Source organism: Acinonyx jubatus, chromosome F2 (genome assembly GCF_027475565.1).
Source record: "Acinonyx jubatus isolate Ajub_Pintada_27869175 chromosome F2, VMU_Ajub_asm_v1.0, whole genome shotgun sequence".
NCBI classification, from domain to species: Eukaryota; Metazoa; Chordata; class Mammalia; order Carnivora; family Felidae; genus Acinonyx; species Acinonyx jubatus.
In genome coordinates this window covers 16,930,454-16,951,207 of record NC_069394.1, presented here as the reverse complement: position 1 = coordinate 16,951,207, position 20,754 = coordinate 16,930,454, and the positions used below count along the sequence as shown (strand labels likewise).

At 51.7% G+C, this 20,754-nt stretch overlaps 2 protein-coding genes across 3 annotated transcripts in view; one reads left to right on the top strand and one right to left on the bottom strand.

Moving 5' to 3' along the window:
• The first annotated feature begins 1,056 nt into the window (after nucleotides 1-1,056).
• On the top strand, nucleotides 1,057-19,936 carry FAM83A (family with sequence similarity 83 member A). 2 transcript variants are annotated; one of them, XM_027063960.2, is made up of 4 exons: nucleotides 1,057-2,094; nucleotides 9,821-9,988; nucleotides 12,159-12,283; nucleotides 13,123-13,883. In XM_027063960.2, the coding sequence occupies exons 1-4, from the start codon at nucleotides 1,615-1,617 to the stop codon at nucleotides 13,370-13,372; spliced, it is 1,023 nt and encodes a 340-aa protein (XP_026919761.1). In that variant the 5' UTR covers nucleotides 1,057-1,614; the 3' UTR covers nucleotides 13,373-13,883. The 2 variants fall into 2 exon arrangements, with proteins under 2 accessions (XP_026919761.1, XP_026919760.1); XM_027063959.2 differs by lacking the exon at nucleotides 13,123-13,883 and adding an exon at nucleotides 19,108-19,936 and having other exon boundaries at nucleotides 1,079-2,094.
• Nucleotides 14,013-20,754, bottom strand: part of CF2H8orf76 (chromosome F2 C8orf76 homolog) — a 37,185-nt gene continuing 30,443 nt past the window's right edge. The window contains exons 6-7 of the transcript XR_003421639.2: nucleotides 15,289-15,622; nucleotides 14,013-14,160 (exon numbers count right to left, since the gene is read on the bottom strand). The gene's annotated coding sequence lies outside the window, so the exon portion shown is untranslated. The remainder of the gene's footprint in view (nucleotides 14,161-15,288; nucleotides 15,623-20,754) is intronic.

Sequence of the window (20,754 nt, the reverse complement as noted above, 5' to 3'; positions counted from 1 at the left end):
ATTCTCCTGGGGCACCTGCGTGGCTCAGTTGGTTCAGCGGCCGACTTCGGCTCAGGTCATGATCTCTCAGGTTGTGGGTTCAAGCCCCACATCAGGCTCTGTGCTGACAGCTGGAGCCTGGAGCTTCAGCTTCTGTGTTTCCCTCCCTCTCTATCTCTCTGCCCCTCCCCCGCTCATGCTCTGTCTCTGTCTCTCTCAACAATAAATAAACATTAAAAAAATATACTCTTCTCCTACTGGACTGAGCCACTTGGGCCACAGCTTTGGTGGGTTACAGATGTAACGGCAATTCTGCTGCAAAGAATAGATATGCCACAGGCTTCTGGCTCTCCCTATCTGCCAGCTGTGAGGACCACACAGTCCCAGTTTTTTAGTTCCCTGAGCAGACATCGTCAGGGTCCTACTCCCGACCGACCGTCACCACTCACCACTCCCGTGAATCTCTGACCGTGCACCTGAGAGTCTGACCACGTGCCTCCTCTGACTTCAGGGCTGTGCCTGGTGAGCACACAGGGCAGGCCGGCCACAGGGGGCTTAATGTGGGCCCAGGAGCAGCCCTCCGCCAGGGACAAATGGAGGTTGGTAGATAAATTCTCACCCTTTGCGTAGGAAAACTCCAAGATGTATTGGATACCATCTCCCAGGGGGCCCGGCAGGACTGACCCCAGATGTCCCTCGTTAACGTGCCCGTGGCGGCCCCCTCGTACTTGTACTCCAATCCTGTCTCAGTCTGTTTCTGGCAGAACCCAAAGACGAACATTGCATTCCATCAACATGGACTTGACCGTGACCTGACCTGGAAAGAAAATGTGGCTTCTCCCTTAGCTGTTCCTACACTTCAAACACACCTGCTGCACCTGCCGCCCCAGCTCACAGACGGCCGGTCCCATCGGCCCAGACTCCTCTCCAGGCGGTACCCCAAGCGGGTCGTGCAGCGGGTCAGTGCTGGCCCCCAGACTGGAGCTTCTCTGGGCGATCTGTTCAAACAGGACTTTGATAGACAATAGGGGAGGGAGGGAGGGAGCAGAGAAAAGCTTTTTCAGAGGACCGGAGGCTGGGGATTCGGGTGTCACTGGGAGAGAGAAGTGCCTGGGGGACAGTTCTGGTGGCCCGCGTCCAGCCTCCCTCCCCACACTGGCGCAACCTCAGGGGCAGCATCTTGCCGCACAGGGGAGTTCTCGTCTTGAACCAATGGCATTTGAACCGAGAGCACGGGAGGAGCCGAGGCCCAGGGGTGCAGGGAGAGCCTCCCCGCTCTGTACCAGCGGCCGGCCGGGGGATCTGGAGCATTGTGCAATGATCGGAGGCAGGCTGCTGGGAGGAGAGGCCGGCTCCCAGGGCTGAGTGTGCCAGGGCGTGACTGAGCCGGCCCTGCAGCCCTCGGGCAGGGCGGTGTCGCCCAGAGATAAGCCAAGGCCTGGCTGTGAAGTGTTACTCAGGACAACGTTAAATCACTTCCTCCGAGCGGAGCGGGGTGTGAGGGGTGGCAGGTGGATGCTGGGTGCTTCCCAGGAGTGCTGAGGGCTCCTCATCCCCACTCCGTGGCTCACGAGCCCTGCCATCAGGAGGAGCTCAGGCGCCGGCCTCCCCACCACGGCCCAGGGACAGGGCAGCATGAGCCGGTCAAGGCATGTGGGCAAGATCCGGAAACGCCTGGAAGATGTCAAGAGCCAGTGGGTCCGGCCGGCCAGGGCTGACTTCAGCGACAATGAGAGTGCCCGGCTGGCCACAGACGCCCTCCTGGATGGGGGTCTCGAGGCCTACTGGCAGGCACTTGGCCAGGAAGGTGAGGTAGACTTCTTGTCCTCGGTGGAGGCCCAGTACATCCAGGCCCAGGCCAAGCAGCCTCCTTGTGCCCCGGAGCCCCCAGGAGGGGCAGAGGCGGGTCCCAAGGGACTCGACTCCTGCTCCCTGCAGTCCGGTACCTACTTCCCCGTGGCCTCCGAGGGCAGCGAGCCGACCCTGTTGCACAGCTGGACCTCAGCCCAGAAGCCCTACCTGAAGGAAAAGTCCAGCGCCACCGTGTATTTCCAGACGGACAAGCACAACAACATCAGAGACCTCATTCGCCGCTGCATCACCCGGACCAGCCAGGTATCGGTGGTGGGGCCTGTGTCTCCGTGGCCGTGGGGTGGGTTCCGGTAGAAGAGAAGAGGGGTGCCTCCTGCTTTAAGGGATGGAGTTCAGAAGACTGGGGTTTAGGATGGAGTCAGGGATGTTGTTCTCTGTCTCACCCTGGATCACTGACTTTCTGATCCCACCTGTCACAGTCTGGGTCCAGGCCACCACCACCCATCACTGGAACTCCTGTGATAGATTCCCGCCTGCCCCTCCTCTTCTATCTGGACTCCCCCCAACCACCCACCCAGTCGCCGTGTGGCAGTAGAGCACTTTTTCTATGCTTCAAATCTAACTTGGTCCCTTCCCTGCTTAGAGCCCTCCGTGGCTCCCAATTGCCCAGAGTGAGAAGAGCAAGCACCTTATAGCTCACAACCTCTCCAGCTCCTCTCCCAGCTCTTGCCACTCAAAACTGAGGGACACTCAGATTCTCCAGCCCAAGGTGCTCTGTCTTCAGGGCATTGCATGTGCTGTTCTCTCTGCCTGGGACCCTCTCACCTTCTCTGCTTTTCACCCAGCTGATGGCTACTCCTTCCTCAGGACTCAGCACCCAAGTCCTTTTCTCAGGAAGGCTCTCCTGAACTCCCCCCGGCTGGGCCAGCTGCCCCCCCTCTGTGCTCCCGAATGAAGGGGCCCGTCCACTGCAGCATACACTTGTCCCCTGTCCCCTAAGACTCTGCTTAGACCTGCCTGCCCACAAAGGACTGTGCAGCACCTGAATCCAGCTGGTGGTCAGATAGGGGACCGAATAGGCAGAGAGAAGGCTTCTCTCTCCCCAGAGTATTTACATTTTAATGCGTGACTTTAGAAGAAGAAAAAATATTTCAAGACCAGAGGTTGGCTGATAGAATTTCAGGCACGGTGACTGGCATTTGGTCAGTTCTCCCTATGCCCCAGAATCACAGGCCACACTGGCTACCTGCTGCAGCTGGGGAATGTAACTCATTCTACGGTGTGTAAAATAACCATTCCGAATAGAGCTTCAGATGCCCACTCCTCCCTCCTGAAGCTGCAGAGGGGCAAGAATAGGCTCAAAAAAGAACAAGCTGATATTTCAGCTCATTTTCTGCTAGGATCCCCAGTCTCATGACTGAATCCCCTCTGAAGTTCAGTACTGTGTGAGATCTGAAGGCTGGGGGGGGGGGGGGGGGGGGAGGGGAATGGGAAAAAGCCCGAATAAGGTAGAGAGGCTGTGGGTGGATGGGGGAGGGAGGGAGCGGAGTTCCGAAAAGTTAAGTAAGGTTAGTGGGTGGAGCATTGGCTTTTCAAGTCGCAGTGCTGCTTCAGAGCAGTATTTCATGTTTCAGTGACATGTCAGCATTAGAAATTGACAGATGGGCCGAGGCAGGCAGCCAGGAGGTCTGACACGGCCTGGGGCTGGCTGTGTGACCTAGGGCAAGTCCCTTGACCTCCCCAGGCTTCAGATTCCAGGCTGGACTAAGGTCTCTTCTAGCTCCCAGGGCCTGTTCCTAAGTGCGCTAGCTCTGGTCTCTCTGCGTGTGAAGTTCAGTGCCCTCCTGATGCATGGGGACCAGTGGTATTAGGGAGATTGTCAACCACAGCTCCAGGGAGTGAGGCTCCCTGGAAAGCAGCCAGGTTAGGGCTTGTGAAGCAATCCCCTGGCTGAGTCCCTCTTCTTCCCCCTCCTCCCCACCCAGCAAGGCTTCCCTCCCCTGTGGCCCTGAGGCTCCTGATGTCCTTTGTTTCACCAATACAGCATGTTATGCATTTAAGACAACACTTAACAATCTGAAGATGTCACCTGAAAGTAAGACTTTCCAGCTCCACTTAGCTCGTGGGAAGGGCTGGCTCTGTGGTACTAAGTGGCAGCCACCTCTTTGGGTGAGTTCCCTTTGCCACAGTCCCCACCACACCCTCTTGTCCCAGGCCACGCTCACGGCCTTCATGAGCTTCACCCATTTTGTTGCCCATCAACACACACACACGTGCGCGCGCGCGCGCACACACACACACACACACACACACACACACACACAGACTCGGGGCTGTCCTGGGCCCACAGAGAGCCCAGGGGGCCTGGAACCCAGTCACAGGCTGTGCCCCCTGCCTCGCCGCTCAGAACTGGAGGTGGTCGGGTTTGCATTCTCCTCCTGTGGTTTCAGCCTTCTGAAAGAACAGACAGAGCCCGCTGCATGTTTTCCAGACCAGTTTGCACCAACTAGCGGGAACCATCCCCCTTTCCCTCCACGCTCACACTCCTTTATCCCATGAAGCCTAATTCACGGCCAGGCCCTGCAACCAGATGGCAGAGCAGAACAAGAGGCCTTCCTGCCTCTGCCTGCCCGCTAGAGGAGAAGACATTGGTGTGAGCAGCCCTCTGTGCTGGGAGGGGCCGGGAGGGTGACTAAGGCAAGCTTCACGGAAGAGGTGGCCTCTGAGTTGAGTCTCAGAGGCTGAGTAAGGAGTCGTCAGGCAGAGAGGGAAGGGGAAAGGATTCCGGGCAAAGGTCAGGAGTGGGGAGGGGTTGGGTGTCCCAGGGGTGGGAAGACACGCAGGCACAGAAATGACCGGCACGAATCGAGAAGTTTTTACTCACAGATCCCTAGGAGCAGGACGCCACGCAGGACCACACAGGAAGCACCCGGATCCGTCGGGAGGCAGACAGAGCCAGGGGAATGCATGGGCACAGGCCCTTACTGTGCTTCTGCAAGAAAGGGGTGGGCAGGCAGTGTAGCTGGGGCCATCTCAGTGGGCTCTGGGCTGCAGGTGGTCCCTCGCTGTCCGGGACCCAGCCCTGGGGTCACGTAAGGCAGGGGGACTGTTAGCTTGGTGTGTGTTAGGTAAAGGAGGGGGTTGGGGTTGCTTGGTGTGGGTTTCAAAGGCTCCTAGGCAAGGTGTTTTTGCTAGTCTTCAGGAATCAATTAACCCTGGATGGCAAAGCATCATAAAATATGGAAAAAGCATGATTTTAAAAAAAATGTTTATTTATTTTTGAGAGAGAGAGAGAACACGAACAGGGAAAGGGCAGAGAGAGAGGAGGACAGAGGATCTGATGCAAGCTCTGGGCTGACAGCAGAGAGCCTTATGTGGGGCTTGAACTCATGAACCCTGACATCAAGACCTTAGCCAAAGTTGGACAGTTAACCGGCTGAGCCACCCATGAGATCACAAGAGCTGAAGTCAGACACTTAACAGACTGAGCCACCCTTGAGATCATGACCTAAGCTAAGGTCGGACACTTAACCAACTGAGCCACCCAGGCGCCCTGGAAAAACCGTGATTAATAATACATCCTCCAAGTGTGGTCAGGATCCCTGAGGGTTCCAAGATCCTGTCAGTGGGCCTGGGAGGCCATGCCCTCTCTAATCACTTATCTGTGTGAGGCCAGATTATCTTCATATGCTTCCACCCACACAACACAGCACAACAGATTGCTGCAGAAGCAGATACGAGAAGCCAGCTGTCTTCCATTAAGTCAGATACCACAGAGACTTGCAAAACTGTAAAGGAATGCCACTCCGCTCGCTGCGTGTGGCTGTTGTTGTTTTTGGAAAACAAAGGAGCATCAGCAGATAGAAGAGAAAGAGGCAAGAATAGAAACAGAAGCGTTGAGTGGGGGGTGGGGTGGTAAGTGTTCCCAACAACTGTCCCCAACATGCCTGGGCCCCACCAGGACCCAAATCCCATTTCCCGGTCTACACCCTGCCCTTCCCGAAGCATCAGGATTTTCAGCCCAGGAGGAGCTCACATCTGTCTGTCAGGTTGTGAGAGATTCTCAGCCAGGATCTGAGGTCCCCCGCAGGATGACCCTTGCGTGTGGGTATTGCCCCAGCAGCCCAGCAGCCCCCTGGTGGGGTTCCTTGGTCTCACTGCGGCTCAGATACCCAGAGCTGGCCTGCCACACAGCACTTCCTCCCCTACAAGATGTCATCAAAGTGCTTCCTTCTTCTCAGCCAACCACACCCCGACGTGCTGGTCCAGCTGATTGGCCTACTTTATTTCTTTTTATGTCCGTAGAGGTGTAGGCACTAATTTTAATCCTCTCCCATAATCTGGACTAAAACGTTTTTGCATGTTATTCTAACAGTATTCATACTTGCTCAGAATGCATATAAAAATCATAGTCATATTTAAACTATAAACTAGAATAAAAACCTATGCTTTTTGCACATGGCTTCATTTCTATTATCTGGGCTTAGGGTTGGATGCACCTTGAATGATAGCTGATGCTCTATTTTTGAGCAGTGTTTTATCAGTAAAGAAACTAAGGCCCAGAGAGGGTATGTGGCTTGTCCAAAGCAGTCACCTCATCTCCAGTAGGACGGGAGCTGTCAGAGGCGTCTGGCTGGTTCAGTCCGTTAAGCATCTGACTCTTCGATTTTGGCTCAGGTTATGATCTCAAGGTCATGAGGTAGGGCAGCACAGAGCCTGCTTCGGATTCTCTCTCTTCTCTCTCTGTCCCTCTCCCCACTCTCTCTCTCTCTCAAAATAAATAAACATACATACATACATACATACATACATAAATGAAGCTGTCACTTGGGCCCTACTTCCTCTGAAGTCTCTAAGGGAGGGTCCTGCCTTCCTCTCCCAGCTTCTGGTGGCTGCAGGCATTCCTCAGCTTGTGGCCACTTCACTCCAGCGTCCGCCTCCATTTTCACCTGGACTCCTCCTCTTCTCTCTGTCTCTCTCCTGGGTGTCTTTTATAAGGACATGTGCCACTGGATTTAGGACCTACTAGATATCCTGGATGATCTAATCTTGAGAGTCTTAATTGCACCCGCGAAGACTTCTTCCAAGTGAGGTCACGTCCATAGGTTCTGGTGGTTAGGATGTGGACATATCTTTCTGGAGTTCCTCATTCATCCTGCTATGCCATGTAAGGTAGCACATCCACGCAGGGGACTGAAGAGGGTATTGGCCTTGAATCAATCCAGCTGGGAAACAATCCCAACAGGAGGCAAACAGGATAAACCTAGATGTTGTGAGCCTGTATTTCCAAGCATCCCTTAAATCACTACGTGGGGTTATTTGCAAAGCTGCTCCCTTCTCTGTTCAATCTCTCACCAACCTCATCTCTGGGAAACAAGGACTCACTGGAACACAATGGGAGGATTTATTGATCTCCTGGGGAGAGAGAACTGTCCCTTTTGTCAATATGTCCCTCAAGGAGGAGGCATTTATCTTTTGGCAGAGAGGGTCTCAGTTGTCCTTGGTACCATAAGTTTAAATATGTACAGACAATCCTATGATAACGGGGCCATCCATAGCTCTAAAGGAGTGTGGCCTCCCTATTAGAGCATCTTTTCTGATTTCTAGCCTGGGCAGTTCCTTCCCCTGTCCAGAGACCCACATCATCTGAGCAGGAAGTTAGCTCCAAGTGGGTAACAGACATCTCCTTCACCTGTTTCAGTGACCTTCTTCTTGTCCTTGCTACTTCCCAGATGTTGATGGCCAACAAATCTCTTTATCTCTATATATACTATAGACAGACACAGAGTATACTCTCTATATATCTAGAGTATACTATATATACACTATATATAGCATATATACTATATATAGCATATTATTATACATTAATATATAATAATATACTATATATATTATTAGAAAAATGGTAGAACGTTATTACAGGGAATGCTGAAAACTGCCCTAGTGCCCAGTCCAAACTTGACTGCTAGTTTTGGCTTTGTGCTGGCTGATGTGTGTACGTACTACTGTCCCTCACTGGCAATCCTACTGGACATACTATCATTTTGTTCTCTGTTTTCCTTTTTTAACTGAATTCATTATTTGCCAATACACGTGTTGAGCATGGATTACACAGCAAGTTTTACCTCCGCATTTCACCCTGTCTTACAATTTTCATGTAACCATTATAATTATCATTTTTAATGGCTGCCTAATGACCCACTTGTCAATATGCCATGATTTGGGTATTGGGACAGACTTTTGATAGGGTGACAGACATCTGATTCTGCTCCAGTCTCACTGTGGGGGACTCTCCCATCATTCAGCAATTCTCTGACACCAGCTGGGTGTCTTGCAACCCAGCACACACCAGTCCCGAGCCAAGATTGTCATCTGTGCTTCTGACCATTCTGACCAATCAGCTCAGACTGGACACTCCAACAGCCCCCTCCTTGGACTTGATCAGCAGGCTAGAGTGGCTCAAAACAAAGAAACTTTTCATTTTCTAGACTACCAGTTTATTATAATGGATAGAACTCAAGTACAGTCAGATGGAAGATACAGGGCAAGGTATGGGGAAGGGCACAGAACTTCCATGCCTTCTCTGAGCACTCTGCTCTGCCCAAATCACCAACCCAGAAGCTCTCTAAACCCATCCTTTTGGGGTGTTTAGTGGGCTTCATTACACAGGCATAATTGGTTACATCATCGGCATTGGGGGTTGATTCAACCTCCAGGCCCTCTCTCTTTCCCTGGGGGGAGGGTGGTGGGAGGGACAGAAAATTCCAACCCTCTAATCACTGAGTTGGTTCCCCTGGCAACCAGTTCCCATCCAAAAGCCACCTCATTAACATAACAAAGGATCTCTCTCCTTCAGCTCTCCCACTTAGGAAATTCCAAGTGTTTCTGGTGCCAGAAACAGGGTCAGAGACCATACATTTCTTTTTATAAATCACATTACTGTGGAAAACAACCCCAAGCAAGTTTAAGAAGAGGAACATGTACTGACATCTACGGTGGGAAAGTGAAGGGTAGGACTGGCTTCATTTTCGGGCAGACTGTCCCCACGTGATGGCGAGCTGGCCGCTAGCAGCGGTAGCTCGGAATCTAGCTCAGAATCGGTTAGCTGAGCCACCCGGGTAGCAAGAACGCCTCCTTTCCCCCAGAAGTCCTGAAGTCCTGAACCGGCTTTTCTTAGAATAACTTAGATCATGTGAGCGGCCCCGGGCCAATCACTGTGGCCAGCAGGGGATGCAGTGCTCTCACTGGTCTGGCCTTGGTGATGTGCCCTCCCTGTGCCCAATCCAGCGCAAGGCAATGGCCCCACCCAAACCACGTTGCTTGTGGAACAGAGGGGATTCCTTAAAGCAAAGGTTGGGTCCTGCTGGCTGGGGGAGGAATGGTTGCTTGGCCCGGCAGGCACACACTCGTGTCCCCCGCTTTGCTGGATGTCTGGAGCTCCCTCCTCCCCAGGATTCCGTTATGACAGAGGAGGCAGAAAACTGCTGGCTGAGCAGGACTCCCTTCTCCATCCCACTGGGGCAGCTCAGCCTAGTCTAGTCTATAATAGGGTCTCCACGGGGATTTTTTTGAGGGGAGGATTGTGTGGCTTACCGCCATTTGAAGGCCAAGGGCCTTGGAGCGCCTTCGAGCTCCACATGACTGAGCAACCATGTCGTTAAATCTATCTCTCTGCCCAAAACCTGCCTGGCCGCCTCCTCTTGTTCTTCTCGTCCCCTCCTTGCGTTCGGTCTCTACCTTTCTCTCCTTCCTCCTGTGCCTGCTGCGCCAACAGTGGACCAAGTGGCCACAGGGTGTGTGGTTGGACTGTAGAGATGGAATTAGCACAGAGGCCTCCACAACGGCTCTTTCCCTTGAATGCTGCCCTGGCAGAGCACCCCTCCCCCCATCCCCGTTTCTTTTTCCTGCAGCCCCACCGAAGTGAGAAGGGCTCTCTTAGCCCCACTGGGATTTAGGAAGTTTGGCTGCAACCATTTAGCACGGGGCCCCTGACTCTTTTTGTTTCCACCTTTCCGCCCTGGCCCAGGTCTTGGCCATCCTGATGGATGTGTTCACAGATGTGGAGATCTTCTGTGACATTCTAGAGGCTGCAAACAAGCGCGGGGTGTTTGTCTGTGTGCTGCTGGACCAGGGAGGCGTAAAGCTCTTCCAAGAGATGTGTGACAAAGTCCAGGTCTCTGACAGCCACCTCAAGGTAGGGGCTCCCAATGAGAATCCAAAAGGTATTTTGTATTGGGGTAGTATAGCTGGGGGTGCCTGGGTGGCTTGGTCGGTTAAGTGCCTGACTTTGGCTCAGGTCATGATCTCAACAGCTGGTGAGTTCGACCACCGCAAGGGGCTCTGTGCTGACAGCTCAGAGCCTGGAGTCGGCTTCGGATTCTGCCTCCGGCTCTCTCTCTGCCCCTCCCCCACCTCAACTATAAATAAACATTAAAATTTTTTTAAAAAAGGATAGTATAGCTTATGCCACGCTAACAGATCCCCCCATCTCAATGGCTTAACGTAATAAAGGTTTATTTCTTGCTCAAAGTCCAGTGTAGGACAGACCGCCCTCCCCATCTTGTAGCTACGCCATAAGGAATACATGGCCTCCAAAATGGCAGCGACAGGGAGAGAGAGAACAGGAGGACCCCGCAGCACTTGACCGCGAACGGACTCCATCACTCCCACATATAGCCCTTTGGCCTCACACAGACACACGGGGGCTGGGAACTGCAAGGAGCCCATGGATATCCCGTGGGCAGCAATCTCTGCAGATGCTTTTTTTCTCCTTGGCTGAGACCCAGTGGCCACACGTCATAAGCCAGGGCGACAACATCCAGGCCTGCTTGGTGCATGTCTAGGACTCCCCAGCCCCACCAGAAAGCTGATCCTTTTGGACTGAACCCAACTCCCCACTTCCTTCTTCTGGCAATCAGAAAAGAAACCCAGAGATGAGAGTTCATTTAGTCATGTCACATTTAGGGCTTCATCTACTTCTACCTGGGCCAAGTGGCCATTCTTCTGTTCATATCTGGTTAATCGCATGGACTGTGTCACACACCCAGTGATCCATCCAAAAACAAGGACTGCAGCCCAAATTCCAAATACCAGAGACTGAAATCTTCAGCCTTGCCTAGGGGAACACCTCGATCTTTGAACCTTTATTGTGTTGTTTTGTACAGGGCATTCTCTGTACGAATTTGTTGTGGTTATAAAACAATTAGCAAAACAGCTTACATTTGTATTTATTTTCTATTCCATATCTCTACCCCATGTTTTTCCTCCTCAAAATCCATTCCTTTCAAAAATAAATCTGTTGGAGAAGTGAAAAAAACCCAAAAAACACAGAGAAGGACATTGCGGCCCATATTAAGGCCAAATGTAAATTCAAGGTCAAATGTAAAACCACCCAGTTTTTATAAGCAGACCCAGCTCAACAGCACATGGGTAGTTCCTTTGGCGACTCTCCTCTAGGTCAGGCAAGGTCAGCCTCCAGGAGAGAGACCCTGCTCTCCTCACTTCCCCTCCTCACTACTTGGGATGCTGCTGAGTTCAGGCACCTCCTGGACCAGCAGGCCTCAGGGTCCTCTGATTACTGCGTCTGCTTGACGTTACCTGGATCACACCTCCTCGACATGAGGTCATCAAAACAGGCCTAGAGAGTCAGCACAGGCCTTGTCTCCATGGCCCACATCAGCTACACGTAACAGTCCTCTGACCACCAAGGGATAGTGGGATGTGGTCCTCCCGTCAACATGTCATAGAGCTTATGGAGAGGCTGGGAGTCACTGTTGGAGGCATTAGGCATCCCCTTCCAAGAGCCCGCACAGCCACTAAAGACATTCATGGGACCCCACCAGTATCCTACCTTCCTTGGAGACTCCTGTGATTTGCCGGTCCTTTTTATTTCTCCAGCCTCCCAAGGGTTCTGGCTGATGGCCGGGGGAGCAGGTGTTCCTGGGGGAGAAAGGGACAAACAGAGCCACCCCTTCTGGCTGCACTTCCCTCTGACTAGCTTGGGGTCAGGGACTCATGTCACTTACAAGGCAAGGCTGGGCTTGCCAGGCCTCTGGAGTCCATGGGAGCCTAGACTAAGGGCTCTATGGGCATTAGGCCCTCATCTTTCTTCTATTTTCTGCTTTGTTTAAATTCTACCATTTCCCCCCCCCCCTTTTTTTTGTCTTTTCCATTATTCACATAATATCAGGACAATGGAAAGAATTTAGAAAATTCAGCCAAGGGAAAAATAAAAATGGCCTATGATCCTACCAATTAAAGATAACCCCTCCTGTTGATGTCTTAGTGAGCATCCTTCCAGATGTTTTCCTAGAGAAACATGTATGTATACATAGTGAGTGACAGCTTGATTCTCCTTGTGACAGAACATTTCCATCCGGAGTGTGGAAGGAGAGGTATACTGTGCCAAATCAGGCCGGAAGTTCGCCGGCCAAATCCAGGAGAAGTTTATCATCTCGGACTGGAGATACGTGCTGTCTGGATCGTACAGGTGCGTGCCGGGTTTCACCTATCGAAGGCTTGGAGGAGGCCCAGGCTGAGCACGATACACGGCAGCCCCTGCCACTCAGGCCCACACACCCCTACCAGTCCTGTGCCCGGCAGGGCTGGGACTTTATCACATACATGAGGCGGAAGGCAGTACCAGTCTGGGCAGAAGAGGGAAATCTGGACCCTTCCTGGTGGAGCTTCAGGCTCCAGAGGCACTTCCAGTTTCCCTTCGGATTGCCATAGGACATAGAATTTTCTTTTTCCCTCCTCAGCTCTCTCAGGCACGATTGTAAAACTATGCAATTTGCTTTGAGCTGTGTGTATGTGTGTATGTCCTAGTTTATTTTCAGAAGTGTGTCCAAATTCCATGGGATCTAAGGCTGGTGCTAAGGACAGGAAGTGGCAGCAGCCCAGACTGGAAGTCAGAAGACAGAGGTTCAATTCCCAGCTTTGTAGCTTCCTGGCTGGGTGACCTTGGGCAAGGCACCACACCGCTCTGTTCCTTCATTCATTGGACAGCTACGTAAAGCCCTCCTGGGTACATACCAGGCACCCTCCGGGCTGGGGTACCCTTCTGGAGCTCCCAGTAACCCCAAGGAGATAAACAACAGCCAGATCAGAGGCACCTGACTGGCTCAGTCAGTAGAGCATGTGCCTCTTGATCTTGGGGTTGTAAGTTCAAGCCCCATGTTAGGCATAGAAATTACTTAAAAAAAAAAAAAAGCAGCACATAGAGAGTGATGGGAGCCTGGGAAGAGGTGGCTGGGGTGGGCTGAGGTTCCCCTTTGCTCTCCTCTGGGCCTCTCTCTCTCCACCTTTTCTGGGTCTTGTTTTCCTCAGCTGTGCAGCACCGGAGCTGAATGCAGTGTGGTCCGTCTGCAGGGGGACGTGGTTGTTTCATGGCTTCTATACCGGGAAGGTATCTGACAAGAGGCAGTCCTCAGGGACCACCTCCAGCGTCCGGGGGTCACTGAGCCCCAAGGGCATTTCTATCCACAGCTTCTCTCCGCGGCGTTGTGCAAAAGGAAGGCCACCTGCTTCTGATCCTTGGGCCCTGCATCCAGCACTCGGTTGTTCCCTAAGAGGCTGAGGTGGGGCTGAGCTACCCTCCCCAAGTGGCCAAAACCAGCTTCGCAGCTTTTGTCCATCAAGGCATAAAGCTCTGGCTGGGACCCAGTTTGGCCTCACACCCCACATCAGGACTTGAGGCTTCTGACCTTGGCCTCTGACCTTGACCAAGCTGCCACTAGACCTGTTTTGCCACCTGGATGGGAAGGGTCAGATCTCTATCAGGGCAGCTGCCCCAGACCCAAGGAGCCAAGCCTGGAAGCAGGGGCCCACCATAGCTGAGGAGTTTCTCTCTCTCTCTCTCTCTCTCTCCCTCCCTCTTTTTTTTTTTTTTACAGGGAAATTCACATAACATAAAACTAGCCACTTTAAATGTGTAATTCAGTGGCATTTAGTACATTCACTGTGTGTGCAACCATTACCATTGTCTAGTTCCAAAATATTGTTATCACCTCCAGAAAAAACCCATACCCACTATATGGGGAGGAAAAACTTCTTTTTCCTATTACCCTTCTAGGTTTTTTGCCTGGGGCCTGTAAATTAAACACGATAAGGTAATAAGAGAAAAGCATATGGACTTGTTTATAAGTTTTATGTGGCATATGTAGCCTCCATAAAGAAATGATCCTAAGACATGGTTGAGCCTGAGCATTTTTTATATGAGGTTTGATGAAGAGTAGAAAGTCCTGGAAAGTCGTGGAAATTGTGGTAGAACAAAAGGGTATAAGCTCCAGGTAGTTACTGGGGAAATGTAGCAAAAGGCCTCTTCATTCGATTCTTCCTCTGACTTCAGGGACAGAGAAAGAAATTCTGAAAGAGAAAATGAAGAGGAGGAAAAGTCTCTCCTTTTATTCTAAATAGGGAGAGTTAAGCCTGTTTTCATTTGTATTTGCTCTTACAGGGCTCAGCACGCAGGGGCGGCCCTTGCCCTTGGTAGGGGCAGAAGGAAGCAGAGCCAACCTTGTTGAGCTTTGTGCCAGACCCTTGGCCAGGTGTGGTCAGACATTTCGTAAGGATTGACAAGCCTTTGAAGGAGGCATTATTCCTCCAGTTGACAGATGGGGGAGCTGAGGCACAGAGAGGGTGGGTGATTGGCCCAGGGTCACCAGTTTCCTTGGCTAGGATCTCTGGCTCTCCTAGAGAGAGCTCGTCCTCTCTGCTACTGGGCTTGTCCTCCGGATACGGGAGGTGTCAGGAGGAGGGTGGCAGTGGGCTTGAAGACATGCAAGGCCCTTCCTGAGAACTGAAGAATCTGGAGAGAGTGCAGGGCAGCAACTATAACTTGTTTTGCACTCAGCTCTCAAGGGGGACCTGTTTGCCAGGCTTTCCGAAAATCCTTTTCCTTGGGACTCTCAGAGTTGTCTCCAGTTAAAACGCAGTTAAAGCAGTCTCTATTTCATTCTTTCAATCCAGCTATCCCTGGACTTCAGATATTTTGGCCCTGGTTGCACCCAGTTCAAACTGAAGAGCTCTGTCCGCATCTTCAGCCGAGGGGTGGGGGTGAGGTTGGGGGGCTTGTATGTATTTCAACATTTAAGCTCTTGTAGAAAGTCTTACCCCAGCACAGGCACTGTGCCAGGTCTGGGGACACAGAGCTCTTCTCTGTCATCAAAAAATATGGATAAATGGCTGTAGAGTGGTGTGGTATGTGCTGTAAGATCAGCATGAGCTAAGAAGGTGCTTGGGGGGTCAACAAGGAGGAAGCTCCCACTTCCTAATGGCAGGTCCAGGGGTGGGGCCTTGGTGGGCACAGCATGAGAACCTAACTGGCCCTGATTCCATTCCTGCCCCGAGCCGCCCTTCCACCTCTGGGCTTTCTCCACCAGGAACAGAAAGATTTTTAAATTCAAACCAGATCAAATCACTTGCATCCTGAAAATCCTTCCAGACTTGTCACTGCTCCTAGAAATGAAAAAAAAAAAAAAAATTCATTCTTACCATGGCCTCTGTCTCAGCAGGATTTTCCTTCCCCTCCACTGTGCTGTGGCCACACTGTTTTCCTCCAGGTCTTTCATGCTCTTTCACACCTCAGGGCCTTTGCACTTGCTGATTATTTACTCTGCTGGAGAGGTCATTCCTGCTGTCTTTATCCTGCTAATTCCTTATCTTATAGCTTCCAGATCATCCCCTAGAGAGCTTCTCTGTGGGCTTGTTTAGCCAAGATGGAAACATGATGGCAGAACCTGGATTGGGTCTGTTTTCTTCTCAATTGCATTCCTGGCGTGAAGTACAGTTAATCAGGTGCCTGAGTTTCATATATGACCATAAATATCTGTTGAACGAATGAATGAATGAATGTCCACATTAGGTCCTGGTCATCCAGTGTAGCTAGAGGAACAAAGTTTTTCAAACTGTGTGCATCATCAATCCATTAGCAGGATAGGAAGTCAATTTAGTGATTTAGTGGAGGATGCCTGGAAATTTTTTCAATAGTGAAATAGGATAGAATAAACATAATGAGAGCAGACCAAGGTAAGGGATGTTCTGGAAACATGTTGCAGGGGCATGTATGTGTTTGTATGTGTGAGTAGGTCATGACGTAAAATGTATTTCTCCAAGATTAGCTGAGATAAGTCTGAAGAACAGTCAGGGAGGACTTGCCCTGCCAGAGATCAAGACTTGTCATGGAGCTTGAGTGATGAAGACAATGTGACTCTGGAGGAGCAGACTGACAAGTGGAACAGAGCAGAAAGCCCAGAGAGAGACCTGCACATGATGGGGCATGTCAGGGCATGGGGAAAGGAAAAAAAATCTCCATACAGAAAGTATATATACAAAACACATATACAAAAAAAAAAAAAAAAAAAAAAATCACCCTCCAATAGATTAAAAGGCCTTAAATGTCAAAAACAAACTTTAAAACTCTTAGTAGAAAAGAATACATGAATATCATTTAGCCCTTAGGATAAGGATTACGTGTCTTTTTTTTTTTAATTTTATTTAAAAAAAGTTTTAATATTTACTCATTTTTGAGACAGAGAGAGACAAAGCACGAACGGGGAAGGGATAGAGAGAGGGAGAATCTGAAGCAGGCTCCAGGCTCTGAGGTGTCAGCACAGAGCCCAATGCAGGGCTCATCCCCACGAACTGCGAGATTATGACCTGAGGCGAAGTCAGACGCTTACCCAACTGAGCCACCCAGGTGCCCCCAAAGATTAAGTATTTTAACACAGACACCCCTCCTTTGTGTTAAGCAGAACACAAAAGAGCCTTGCCTATAAAAGATTGCTAAATCGGACTATATTACAATCAAGAACTTTGGTTCATTGAAAGATATCTGGAGGAAAGTGAAAAGTCAGATGACAAAGTGACAGCAGGTTTTCATGATGCCCTGAGAAGATTTGTGTCGAGAACCACAAAGAACTCCTAGGAATCACAAGAGCAAAGCAGGGCAAGGAAAAGTGGGCAAGAGGCATGAGCGGGCGTTTCGGCCAGGAGCAAACGTGTGTGAAAACATGATGAGGTGTTCCGCATCATCAGTGACCAGGAAAGTGCAAATCAAGGCTAGAATGAGTGGCCATTTTATTCCTTTTCAACAAGCAAAAAAGATAAGACCGACAATACCAAATGCTGGATGTACAGGATCTTTTCTACATTGCTGATGGGACTGTAAATCTATACAGTGACTTTCAACAGAGTTAGGAGTTTTCTCCTAAAGCTGACTATTCACCTGGTTTATAATCCAGCAATTCCTCCTAGGTATGTTTCCAAGAGAATGAGCCCATGGTACAGTAAAAGACATATGTAAGAATGTTCATTAGAGCACTGGTCACAACAGAAATATAGCAGAAGCAATCCAAATGCCTGTCAATGGGAGAATGGAGAAATAAACCATCATCTAGCCACTAGTGGAATATTATACAGCAATCAAAAATGAATGGAGTACTGAAACAGATAACATGGCTAAATCTTACCAATATAATATTAAGTGAAAAAAAATCCCCAAATATTACATATACTTTAAAAACAACTAAGACATTTTCTTTCCAGAACACATAAAACTTTTTTTTGTTTTTTGTAATAGAGAAAGGAAAGTATAGGAGCTATGCCACAGGATTCAGGATGATGATTCCTTCTTTTGGGGGGCCCTGGAAAATGGGTTGCTGGGAGGGACCCTTAAGATTAGATGCTGGTTGTTGTCAAGATGCTAGCTTTTTATTTTAGGTGGTGGGTTCATTGGTGCTTATTACATTATTTAAAATAACCAAGTAAGTAGCTACATAAATTAAAATGGGCCAAGAATAGACCAGTCATGAGAGTTGCTCTTGAGCCAAAGATTGTGAAAGTCATTTCCATGTACGAAGTGCCAAAAAGCAATAGAAATGAAGTGTATTTCTTACCATGGGTGGTGATAGGAAAAGAGTAAAAACTAGAGCACAGGACGAATGGCCACGTGGGGTGTGCGGGAGGGGGACCCCAGCACAGTGCGCAGGCACGCAGGGGCTACAGCGACCCATAAGGGACCTGAGTGTGGGGTGCAGGGGCCGTGGGGGTCCGAAGAGTTGCTAAGGCACCTTTGCACGTGTTTTGTTGCGTAAAGCATGCAGTAGCTTGGCCTAATCTAGTCTGATTTCAAACTACACAGGGCGATTGATTTCTTAGCATAGCCAAGGGTCCCCTGTCCCCATATTTGCCGCCTTCCCTGTCACCTGGCTGGCCCTAGCCCAGCATCAGCTGCTCACCTCTCTGGGGTGTGTGGGAGGCTCCTCCCGGGTGGGAGGCGGGGTTTAAACAAAGCCTCCTTGTTCTTCCCAGGATTGTTGCAGCCCGCTTGGGCCCTGCCCTGCCTCACCGGGAAGGGACTCTGCAGGCTGGGCTAGGCTGGTGGGGGGGTGGCTGAGACCATTGGTGGGGGTCACTGCTGTCCCCCCCCCCCCAGCGACCATGTCTCCCTGTGACCATCCTGCCACCTTTGCTCCCCACACCTGGGTTCCCATTATTAGGGACCCAGAAATCTCTAACCTGACCCTTTTGGTGGGTCTTCTGTGCTGTCACCAGGCACAGAAGGGGGTGTGGATGTGGGGCAGGGAGAGATAATGAGGGGGCTTTTCCATCAGAGATAAAAAGGAATTTGGTTCAATCATGGGATCGTGAAAAGTAATCCATAAATGCCTTCAGAATTTTATTTTCATTTAAGACCAATACACAGAGGGAGGGCCACGGTCCCTGCTGGAGGGTGTCCTCCCTGGGGGGTCCGGGCGAAGCATGCCCAAGTTGTGTCATTCTGGTGCTTGTGGGCCCGCCTTGTGTTCTCCCTTCCACCTCCCACCTCCTGAACAGCATGTGATCCTCCCTCCCCTCCCACCCCTTCGGGTCCAGGTGCTTGAGCTGGGCCCACACCCTTAAGGCTTTCAAGAGAACACAGCCCCTGCCTTCTAAGGAGCGGCCGCTTTCTTGCGGTGCCTTCCCCAGACGCCTATTCGTTCAGAAGAGGCAGGCGTTCCCACATTTCACAAGTGGCCTCAGCAGCTAGGGGACCGACTCATTGGCACAGAGCTGGGGACACTGAGACTCAGCTGTCAGCCCTTTTGTGCTTCCGCAGGGATGGCCAGCATCTGAGCACCGGGATTCAACCTGGTGTCTTTACCGTTCACCTGCAAACGTTTGCTGGTTTCTGAGCTTCAGTCTTGCCGTCAGTGAGGGGGCTCCCACGGCCACCCTGCACGGGTGCTGCCAGGATGAAATGGGGTCCTTCCCACAGCCCGGCGGTCAGCCCAGCTCCCCACTCCCACCCCTCACGCTCCTCTTCCCCTGCAGCTTCACCTGGCTCTGCGGCCACGTCCACCGGAACATCCTCTCCAAGTTCACGGGCCCGGCGGTGGAGCTGTTTGACGAGGAGTTCCGCCACCTCTACGCCTCCTCCAAGCCCGTGATGGGCCCAAAGTCTCCCAGGCTGGCGGCCCCCCTCCAGCCCAGAGCCGGCCACAGCCCCCCGCCCGGCCGCCTCAGTGGCAGTAGCTGCTCCGCCAGCGACCACACGTCCTCCAACCCCTTCAGCAGCCCCTCGACGGGCAGCAACCCCCAGAACCGGACTCTGTCGGCGTCGTCGGGGCCAGGCAGTCCCCTGGCTCCAAACCCACCTCCGCCCCCCAGGCCTCAGCCCCACCACGGCCCCTGGGGGGCCCCGAGCCCACAGACCCACTTCTGCCCGAGGCCCCACGACAGCACGCCGGCTCCCTACAGCAACCTCAACGCCTACAGGCCCACTCGGCTGCAGCTCGAGCAGCTGGGCTTGGTGCCCAGGGCGGCCTACATCTGGAGGCCGTTTCTACAGGCCTCCCCTCATTTCTGAAGGGTCACTTCCTCCAGCAGCACACCCTCCCCCCCACATGCCGCCACCCAGGGCCGGGCCGGGCATTCCTGGGCTGTCTGGCCCAAGGACCCCACCTCAATACTAGCAGCTTTGAACGTGCATCCCTTTGAGCTGAAAGTGCTTAGACAACATTGTCCTCTGTGTTTGAATGTTCCCAGGCCTGAGACCATTCACTGGCCGACACCCACCAGATCCTGGGCTTCCCTCTCTAGTTTGGCCTGTGGAGCACATTCCAGAAAGTTCCGGGTGGGGGGGTGGGGTGGGGAGCTAGAGAACAAAATCATGAAAATAGAGTCCTTTTCCTCCAGAGAGCAGCCAGTCCTTTAATAATAATGTTTCCTGAATCTCTGAGACGTAAGAAGGGGCGGATGCAGCCCCAGTTTGACATATGGGTAAACTGAGGCACTAAAGGTACGCTGAGGGTGGGACCAAGGTACTCCTGTTTCCCAGTGCTCGGGAATGGCCCACTCTACAGAGATTCCACAGGTATGGGAACATTCTGAATGTTTCTGGGAAAGTATCCCTGGCCCGATGAATTAGGCCCCAGAACGTGCCGCTGTAAGCAGTGTGGGGCCAGCTGAAACTGTAGCCACCAGGGATGGGGTGAGCCAAGGTGACGAGGGGATGAAGTTCTGCAGCTCAGCTTCTGGCATCAGGGAGCCTTGGGCTGGCCTAGAGTCCCCCCAGTCCGGGCCAGTCCCTGGGGCTTGAGTTGTCAGTGTCCAGCACGGCCTTGAGCAACCATGGAGGGCTCAGCATTGATCCTGCAGCCCCCTCACAGTCAGACCCAGGAGCCTCTGTCTGGCTCATTGACATCCTGAAAAAGGGTGCTGGGCCCTCACAAGCCCCATCGTTCATTCATTATCAGAGTCACAGCACGTCCTTTGTTCCTGAGGTGGTACCAGATCTCGAGGGCACAGCCTAGCTGGGGTACAAAGAATACATACAGCAAGCTGAGGGAGCACTGGGAGGGCCAGGCAGCCCACTTTGGGGACCTCAGGGGACACGTGGGAGGGAGGTGACAGGTAATGAGACCCAATGAACAAGGGTGTTATAGCTGGGGGGAGGGATGGAACCCAGGCTATTCTAGC

Coding starts and splice junctions, on each gene's coding strand:
- FAM83A (XM_027063959.2), top strand. CDS start 1,615: ATGAGCCGGTCAAGGCATGTGGGCAAGATCCGGAAACGCCTGGAAGAT. Junction 2,095..9,820: donor GCATCACCCGGACCAGCCAG/GTATCGGTGGTG, acceptor GCCCTGGCCCAG/GTCTTGGCCATCCTGATGGA. Junction 12,284..19,107: donor GTGCTGTCTGGATCGTACAG/GTGCGTGCCGGG, acceptor CTTCCCCTGCAG/CTTCACCTGGCTCTGCGGCC.